Raw genomic sequence first — 10,334 nt, forward strand, 5'->3', positions numbered from 1 at the left:
TTTTAAAGTCTAAAGCAAATGGTCTCTGTCCCAGGAGCTAGAAATGGATTAAGAAGTGTTTGTGTGCACTGAACCAGGTTGTTATTAGCAACTGTGAGGCTTTGGACATTCCCATGGAGTCAGACCCAAGTGTGGAGTTTAATGTGCCCAGCCTCCTCAAGAAATGAGTCCTGAGGGCAGCGTACCTGGCCAGTGCCAGCCACAACTATGCCAGGTAATGCCTCTTCTTTCCAGGAGTACATCCTGGTTCAGCCAGAATGCCATCTGGGTGTCTGGTTAATTTGAAGATGAAAAATTATGGCTCAAAGGTGGGTTAGCTGTAAATACCAAGAGATACTGGTCTTAACCTGTGAAAGCAATCCAGCCTACCCTACAGAATGACATCATTCAAGTGGTGTTTTTATTCCCAGGCCTTTGGTTTGGCCTGCTCATCCGGTACAAACATGCTCTGCCCAAGGGGGATTCATGCCCCTGCTCTGGAGTCAGAATGGCAGGCTATTTCCCCCTCTGGCTGGAGCTCCTAGCTGGGCTTTTTGTCCAAGGAAACCCTGCCCTTTGGAAACTTTCCTGTAAAGAGCTTTCTCTTGTCTCCTTCTTGGGCTTCTGCAGAAACATGCATAAGCAATTTCTTCTCCCATGTTTTCTTACTTTTTCATGATCTTGAAACGTTCAATCTAATCTTCCCCTAGACTTTCAAACACAAAGGCTCATCCCATTGATTCAACACATTTATTGAGTGTCTATTGCATGCCAGGCACTGTACTAGCTACCTTGGGTACTGCAATTAACAAGACCACCAAATGATCACCTCAATGATTTTGAAATACAGTGAGAAGAGACAGAAAAAAATGCAGTGGGGGCCAGATGATGGCGCAGCAGTAACCCAACCCTGCATGGTTGCCACATGGTATGGCTCCAGGTTCATATTCAGGGACCTTCCAAAGCATATCAAGTGACCCTGGTTCAGGGCTGGCTGAAGACAGGGGTGAAAATTCCAAAATATAATAAAAAGTGAGAACTGTAGTCTTTCAGAGCATCGTGGCGTAAAAGATCCTCGTGGAGGTGACTCCCTCTTTCACTCTCACACAGGGAAGAAAGAATGCAAGCAAACTTTTTGTAAAAGGAAATTATTAAGTAAATACATGAATAGTCACAATAATTAGATTAATTTTTTAAAAATGCTATGAGCTATACAAATGAGATTCCAAATAGCCAACAGAGGCAGCTTCAGGTAGAAGGCAAGAAAAGAGCTCTCTGAGAGGGTGACGACTGGGCTGAGATCTGGAAGACAAGAAAGAGCAAAGAGCTGCCGGCATAAAATTACACGGAGAGAACACACTCAGTGGCCTCAAGGTGGGAAATGTGTGTGTGTGTGTGTGTGTGTGTGTGTGTGTGACTAAGAGAAAGACAGCTAGTGTGCCAGGAAGGTCTTGAGTAAAGAAGATGATGTGAGATGTACAAAGGGATGGAGAATCCAAATCGCAGGGGTCCTTTAGGCTGTGAATACATTCTTTTATTTGATCCTCCTCAAACCTGTTAAGTATTAATGTATCTTTTCCAGTAATGAAGAAGCTGAGGCTCAGGGAATTTAATCAACCTAAGGGTGGGTTTCCTCCAAAGACTAAGAACTGTTAGACTTACAGAGATATTAGCCTATGAAAGAGTTCCAAATTGCTACATAAATGACATTTTAAAAGTGGAATTTGTGTTCCTAGGCCTTTGGATTTGCAGGACCTAGAAAATTCCAAAATGTATTAAAAAGTGGTAATTTTTGCAGTCTATCAGAAGAACCATCATTAGGACAGTGAATTAGGCATGAAATTATATGACTATTTCTATATAAAGGTGATCATTGAAAACAATGAATATAAGTTGAGAAAAAGGGAGAAGTTGGTGTTGAGTCTTGAGTTCATGGACTAGCAAGCAAGATGATCAAGGGACAGGCAGACCAGGTCATCTCAACCACCTCCATGCTGATGATTTATAAGAGCTTATCACCCACAATATCCTACCCAATTCGAATTCCATGTCACTTGCTCCTTTCCACAGCGGTTGCTAACACCTTTTTCTTGACAGCATGCTTTAACACATTTGAAAGATGCATACAAGGACTGTAAGTGATTTTTAAAATAAGTTTTATAAAATAAAAATAATTCACCCAACTATAGCATCACTCACCAATTTTTCATAAGCTTTATGTCATTTTATGAGTAGAAATATTTACAGTCCTGACCCTTCCTATTTCTATTTGTTGAATGAGCTGAGCTAAGAAAGATGCAATAAAGTCAGTTTTAGTTTTTTCTTCCACTGCTGTCCTCACCAGATCTCTATTTCTCTGTTCTATAGACCAATTCCATAGCTTTTTTTTTTTTTGGATGTTTCTGGAAGGTAATAGAATACTGTCACTTTCAGTTATTAAAAGCAAATCTAAAATAATATCCAGTCTTTCATTCAATCTTATGTTCTTCTTTTCCCTAGTTTGGCATGACCCAAGAATTCTACAGATTAGCAGTTGGAAAGCTGATGAAACCCACATCTTCACTACACTAACATAACCATTCTTCATCTTCTCCCCTCTCCCCCATCATATCCCTCTTGGCAACCCCAGTTTGGGACAGGGAGAGGATGAAGAGGCAAAGGGGAGAATGGTCTTGCCACTGAGAGGGCTGTTGTTACTGGTGTGTTCTGTGGGTGTTTTGTGCTCTGTGAGGGTGCTTTGGTGGATTCTTCAGATTTCTCCAAATGGGAGGACTGGGAACCTTCCTAGTCCCAAAGAAGTGCTCTTCACCCAGTCTCTCAAGATATGCTTCCCAGCCTCTCAGCTTTTGTTCAATGTTACAACCCACAGAGCCTTAATATTTTGCTGTCTTTTAGCAAGTCTTGAGATACGTCCTCTATTTATTTTTTTTTTAAAGTTTATTGATTCCCCTTCTCATCCCTGTGCATGAGAAAGACGGAGACTCAGTACCCCCAACAGGGCCTCACAATGTTGTGACCCCCCACCCCTCCAGCCTTGCCAGCCCCAGATCCAACATACATGCATGTCTGCATGCCCAGCACACTCAACATATGTTTATACGTGAACCCGGCATCCTCCCAAGGTGGATCAGCCTCAAAGAATGTCACATTTGGCCACTGTGCCACCGTCTGTCCCCCAACAACCCACTCTAAAATATGGGCACTTTCCATCCTTTGGTTTGGTCACATTTTAAAGATGAGAAGTCTCACTTATTACATTTCCTTATGAACGAAACAAAGACTTCCTGCACTCCAGGAAATATTCCACCTACTTTATACGATGACTACACCTCTACCTTTAATCCTCATCCAATGGTTACCTGCTCTCTATCACATGGAGCAGCATTCTCATTTGATATTTCATCTAGTAGGCATAACTGTTATAAGCTTTTGTTGGAGAAAAGAACAGTTTATATATGGATAAAAGTTCGGTGGCACATCTTCTAAAGTTCCGATGTGCTATAGCCCTACTGCATATTTCCATTTGAGCTTCTCTTATCACCTCGAAATCAATATCCTCAAAGTTAAACAACATTATTCTCTTTAAAAGATTCCTTGTCCACAGACAAGGTATTCTCTCAGGCAGGCATTCATGATAAAAAATTTGGTCAACTTGTCGACCCATTCAGTATCTGCTGGGCCCAGTTAGTCATCTCACCCTTTCATGTTTTGGGGCTCCTCTCCTAGAGATCTCACCTCACCTTGAATCTGAAAAACTACAGAAACCTTTTAACTAGAGACCCACAATACAAGTTTTCCCTTTGCTAAGTCCGGCTGTATATGGCAGTATATATTAGTATTGCTTAAATCTCTCCTTCCATACTGATGCTTTACTGTTCAAAAATCTGTTTCCCTTCTGATTCCTACCAAATTACCTAGACTATATCTCATGCCATTTGACCAGTTGGACCTTTTCTCTTGCTTTTCTGCACCATGCAACTAAGATTATAAACTAGGCCATTGTCCTATAAATATGCATTTTGATACAACCATTTCAATTCTGGGACATTTTGCTGTAAAAATTAAACCACTGAGCTGTCAGTTTTTGTTGTTGCCAAGAAGCCCAGACAAGATAACCACCTTCCTCCTTTAATGAGCTTTTCCTCATCTTTAAAAAGTAATTAATTAAAATTAAAAGTCTTCTTATTTATTCAGTGGGAGTGAAGAGAGAAAGAGAGAAACCCCCAATCGAGTGTCTATAGTGGCAGCAACTAGCCTCAGCCAGCAGGCACATTATGTGTTCCTGGTATGCACAGAGGGATCCCAGGATGTGAATCTGGGACCTTCTCATGTAGCCTCAGCATGGCACTGGCCATCCTCTCTTCATTTTGACCTTAGTTCATCTGTGACCCTTGGGGATAGGTGATTAAAAAAATACAAGAGCTGATGTTCAAGAGATCAGTTCTATTGCATCTCAGGATGAGACCTCAAAAACAGGGTGAGGGGCAGAGATGAGGTGAAATTGAGAGAGGGGTACAGAGTAGACTGGTAGATTGTTAAGTTCTATATGAACAATGCTTCAAATTTTTTGTAAGTACCAAAGTGAGAGAGCCATGTTAGCTGATTCACAGGTCACCCATTTTTATCTAAATTTTCCCTTCACCCAGTAGAAAGATTAGATGGTATTTTTTCCCTTGTGCTGTGAAGAGGTGTGGCTTAGGCCCTGCAGTATCTCCAAAAGTTCAGATCAAGCTCAACTTGCACAGAAAGGAGGTAAATTTAGTGTAGACAGAATAATCAATTACATTACAGAGAAGTGCAATACCTTTACCTTACCCACCGCCTCACAGTTTTCTTCTCCAGGGTCAGTTTTCACCATGGTAACCATGGCACCCCTGTGAGGGAAATCAAGGCAGACAGAATAAACAACTTGCTTATTGGCTCCAGGCAAACCAAGTCTCACTCACTGTAGGGCTTATGAAAGGCAGACAGTCCCTCTCCAGCTCTGACTTTTAGAGCCTTTCTAACCATGAGTTGTCTTCGTTTAAGATTCTGAGTGCTGCCACGGACAATTTTGCTCAGTTGTAAATTTCCTACCATGCCTCATTTAACCATTACATATGGGTGGTGAATGTCGTTCTGTCCCACTTAAATTGCCTTAAGCTTATACTTAATTGTACTCAAATGCGGGGACATGTGTCGTACTGGCTTAGGCAGTAAACAGTGGGAACTCTTGGGGATTGTATATTCCCTCTCACTGGGATAGCATGCCATGGTTTACAAAACACTCTCATACATACATTAACTCACTGGCTCCCCATTGAGGTAGACACTGTTATGGAGACAAGGGTAGAGAGCTAAAAAGAAGATTCCAGATGTTCATGGTGTTTATTTATTTGTGTTGATGAATGATTGTTTCTAATTTGTGGCTTTCAGTAATTAGTCTCAAATTCCATTAGGCTTACAGATAAAGTAGCCGTTACACTACTGCCCCATTCTCTATGGGGAAATGAATGGAGCTCATTCTACTTTCTTACCAGCTATACTGCTCAAATCCAGAGAGAATATGGGACAGTGAGATCTTTGTTCTGAAAAGCTGCTTGGTAATCAGTGACCTGGTGGAAGCATACTTACAGGTAAGATAGAGAATATATATGTGGGAGTATGCAAAATATTTCCACTTATCGAAATTGAAAATTTGAAATGTGATTTACTTCCCCCAATACAACATAAAATCCTTGGGGAGAGAGATGTTGTTTTATGGTGTCCAGACAGTCAGTGAATACCTGTCGATTGATTGATGCGTCAATTTACATAATACCTTTGTGCCTTTATCTTAGCTTGGGATATGTGTGCTTACTGGAGACAGACAGAGTAAAAAGAGAGAGGGGAATGTGAGAAAGCCTCCCTCTCCTCCAGATGTGATGGCCATGTTGCACCCTCTTCTCCTCCATTCTCCTGTCAGGGTTTTGGACACACGCTCACATGCACCTGGTGTGTTTTTCAAGCTGTTGGGTCTGAACGAATCACGTGGTAAGCCGTGGGAGATCCAGTTGCCCTAACCACCAATTGCCTGTGCCTTTTCACAATGTGATGACTGCAATACAAAGTAAATTCCCCACGTGGGGTGGGCTGCTTGACTGTAAAAACACATGAAGGAGGAACAAGTGGAGTAAAAGGACTGAATTATCCTTTAGAAAGACCAGGCTCTGTTCCAAAAATCTTCAACCCAAAGTAATTTTCTTTCTAATTAAATTTTACCATTTAGAGGAACAATTATTTCAACATACTTGGATTGATGCAGTGTTTAATATGCTTAAATTGTAGAGTATGGGTGGCTCTTTTACTTTGTTGATACCAGATGTAATTTTATAATAAAATTATTTCTATTTATTAAAAACCACATGTAAATTATGAAATAGGAATTCTATCCCCCAGCTCTTCCTTTTTTGACATGTCTTTCAAATGCCTCTGAAATTATCCCCTTGCATATCAGTGGATATGTAAACTTTGACAATATCCCATAAGGCAACAACAATAATTTGTGGCCAGATTTATAAACAATTGTATGGATCGGATTATGGTTGTCATCTCTCTTCAATATAGAAATTGTTTTGTAATTTATTTATAGTCCCTAGAGCACAGAGTAGATAGGTAGTAGATGCTTAAAGGAAGAGCAGAGAGGGAAGCTCCGAGCTAGTATCCAATAGCTTATCGAATGCCACTGCCCACTTTCATTGTAGCCACAGAAACTCTCCAAGACAAAGAACAACTTTGCAAGACACCCATGAAAAATCATTGTGCCCAAACTCCCATCATCTCTGCAGCGCCCTCTGTGCCATTCCACACTTCTGAAATCATCATTACTATCTGTAATCTTATTTATTTTTTAATTAACTTTTTAAACAAATTTTCAAAGAATGCAAAAGCAATTCTGATATAAATAATAATAACAGTTGCCTACAGGAGGTGGAGATTGACTAAGACCTTCTAGGGAGAAGAAGATGTTCTACATTTCAATGTGGTATTTACTTTCGTACAAACTCATTGAATCATGTGCTTAAGAATTGCAGATCAAAGTATGTAAATCCTTCAATTAAAATATATTTAAGAAAAATAAAGAGATCAGATAACTTCAAATATCTTTGTAATTAAAGCAAAACAGTGTCCTTAAATTCTACTTATTCCTCATAGGAAGTTCTAAACACAAGGCCTCCTGTTTCATTTTCAAACAGATCAGGTGCTGAAGAGTGGCACAGTGGAAAACGCCCAGTGAGGCAGACCTACAGGGGAACTTGCTGGTTTGCGACCAGAGATCTCCCTGTACATGCCTTGCACGTGTGGACCAGAGACCTTCCTGGGTATGCTGGGCACAAGTATATCCAAGATCCAGGTTGGCAGAGGCTGCAGTGGTGGGTCCTGGTGTTAAGACCCATTCAGGGGTGTTGTATCTATCTTTTTATCTTACTGATGGGATTAAAAAGATTAATGAGTGTTAAAAGACAAAAGAATAAAGACATACTAGTAGCTCTGTCTCCTTCTTCCATTTCCCTTCTTCTTTTTTGTTTTGCTATAGGGCGTGTACACTCACCAGACAGACAGAGAGAGACAGAGAGACAGAAAGCGAGAAATCACCCCCCAGGGGGGATGGCCATGCCGCAATCCCTTCTCCTCTGTTCTCCTCTCAGGATCTTGGGCATGCACACACACGTGCCCAGCGTGAGTTTTAAGCCACCGGGTCCTGGACATGAACCGTGACTGACTACATGGGAGTCCAGTGACATAGCCATTACACTAACTGCTGGTCCTCCTTCTTCCTTTCTTTAAAAAATATGTTTTAATGTTCTGATTGCCATTGTCAAACAGTAATTAGTCAGGCTTGATGCGCAGGCTGCCCAGATAAGGCAGGCAGGCAGGCCTACATGGAAGAGACCAGCTGGGACCTGGGGAAAGCATGCTTGCGAAGAGAGCATAGCCTCACAGTGTCAGGCAGACCCTACCAAGGGAAACTGAGCAAATGCATGACAAACACCACACGGCACGATACACTTGGGTGAATACACTGACGACAGAGAGAGCTAGCTTCTCCCTACCCGAAGAAGGTAACGAGTCTGACAACTTGTCAAACTAAAATAAACCCAGCTGGTGCTAGGTTAGAACTGGAGGACCAGAGTGAGCTAATAGTTTGCATTACAAATGTAGGAATATATATAGATGTAAATGTGTGTGTGGTTCTCACCTGTCTGCAGAAAGGGTCCAGTAGCAGCAGAGCCCCAGCAGAAATGGGCACCTAGGACTCCCATCTTAGTTTCAAATACTAAAAGGAACCAGGAATTCTAGGAGAAGTCACTGAATCTAAGATCGAGATGGAAACATCTTTCATAGCCTAAAGAAAGATGAGGACATATCAAAAGAATGCAAAGGTCAGCTCGAACAGGCTCCTGCTAGCCAAAGAGAGTACAATTGGAACAGTAGAATAATGATGTAACAAATGTTAACCCATAGAATAAAACAATTCTCCACCAGTATAAATGAATGGCTAAATAAATGGGGAGAAAACTCTTCCTTATAGTAGAAAGCCTCAAATTAAATGCAGAAGGAATACTGTTTTGGTATCACCATTTGACAACAAGCACAGTATTAATTAATCCAGGCAAGAAACATCATTAGATACTAAAACTAATAGATGAATGTGGGGCAAGGAAAGGAGAATTTTACATAGCCTCAAAATATCACCCTACGAAATATGTGTTAATGACAAAGCAAATAAAAAGTACAGAAACATGGTGGACACCATGCCAACAATCGTCATTAGGAGTAGGACAGATGCATAACATGTGTGATCTGATAGGATGTGGAAGAGAATAGAGCAAGTGTGACAGTCTGACCAAAAATGCATTACCTGGATCTAATCACGAGGAAACATTAAACAAACCCAGACTGAGCGCCATCCATACTGAAAAATGATTGGCCTGTCTTCAAAAATTTTGAAGTCAGGAAAACTAAGGAAAGTAAGGGCACATGAGGAAGTCCTATCTAAATCCTGCTTGGAGATGTCAGAGGTCACTAGAAAAGCTAACTTAACTACTGCCAGTAAAGGAAGCAGGTGTCATATAAACTAGACATAGGAGAAGCGTTGTCAAAGGCGTGGCATCCTGGGTATTGCAGCAAGGGGGATGAGCTGAGGCCAAAAGGAGAAAGGCCATTTCCTCCTTGCCGTCTTTCAATGGTGTTATGAGCACACCAAATCTGATTAACTCTAGAGGATTTGAAGAGAGCATTTGAGTGGATGTATTAGTCCAGGTTCCATGAGAAGCAGATGCCAAGTCAGGGTGAAACACACATGAGGAATGCCTGCATGAAAGGAAGTACAGAGGGAGCTGGAGAAGCCTGGGAGAACCATGAGACGGCGATATGAGTATGACCCTGAATGTGAGGGAGGTAAGGAAGGTTGGACAGAGGGTGCAGCAAAGCCATTTGTGAGCCAAAGCCAACAACAAAGGTGTCCAGTCTCCCAGGGATGGGTCCACCTTAGTATTCCCACCCCACTTTATCATGGGCGGGAAATAGGCCGTAGTAGTCATGGCCTTGGTGTAAATGCCAGCATAGACTTCGAAATGAGCAGCATAATCCTAAGTCAGTGATGGCCCCTGTAATAGGGCAGCAGGATGCATTCTCATGACCACATTGGCATGAATGATAAAGAAGATTTAATTGGCAGAAGAGGTGAAAGAAATCTCAGGAAAGATATGAAGGAGCTTAAACTCAAGCATTGGTACATCACCTTGGTTCTTTTTTAAGTATGTGTTTCCTTTTAGTTGCAAAGGAGTCACAGACATTTTTTGAGCTTTGACCATCTTTGTTGCAATTAGGAAACATGGACACCAATCCCAAAGAGCCTGCCAATTTTCTTTGACTTCTTTTACTGTTTTTTCTTTTTTTTTTTAAAAAAAAAGAGATAGATAGTGACGGAGCAGGACAGGGAGAGAGAGACAAAAAGAGAAACATAGGAAGAGACGTAGTTTCCAATGGGGTATTGCAAGATCATCAATGCCTCCTTCCCCTACTTCCCACTCAATGAGACCCACTGGCAAAAGCCACCACCCAGTGTCCTCCTGCTGTGCCACCTTGCAGGGCCTGCTGTGGTTTCTTAATGTGATGATGTCTTCTGTTTTCAGTCCTTGGTCCCTCTGTGGAAGATAACCTAAATATTACATAACGATCTTTCCCTGGAGTATTTGATTCAGCATGAAACCCAAGTTGTACGCTGAACAAACAAAAGCTAGTTGGTAACTATATATGCCTTTATTAAAACTAGAGAAGTAAATTTTATTTCTGGTTAGTAGAAAAACACACTTTTTCTAAATGTTAGGTTC

The 10,334-nt window shown here is 41.3% G+C and overlaps 1 protein-coding gene across 1 annotated transcript in view; it reads right to left on the reverse strand.

Annotated features, from left to right (window-relative positions):
* Positions 1–4,796: 4,796 nt before the first annotated feature.
* The window catches only part of METTL15 (methyltransferase 15, mitochondrial 12S rRNA N4-cytidine), a 229,854-nt gene continuing 224,316 nt past the window's right edge, over positions 4,797–10,334 (reverse strand). Inside the window, exon 7 of the mRNA XM_027775365.1 lies at positions 4,797–4,853. Within this exon, the coding sequence (XP_027631166.1) occupies positions 4,831–4,853 (23 nt within the window). The 3' untranslated portion in view covers positions 4,797–4,830. The remainder of the gene's footprint in view (positions 4,854–10,334) is intronic.

Source organism: Tupaia chinensis, unplaced genomic scaffold (assembly GCF_000334495.1).
Source record: "Tupaia chinensis unplaced genomic scaffold, TupChi_1.0 Scaffold000555_1, whole genome shotgun sequence".
Lineage (NCBI taxonomy): Eukaryota > Metazoa > Chordata > Mammalia > Scandentia > Tupaiidae > Tupaia > Tupaia belangeri.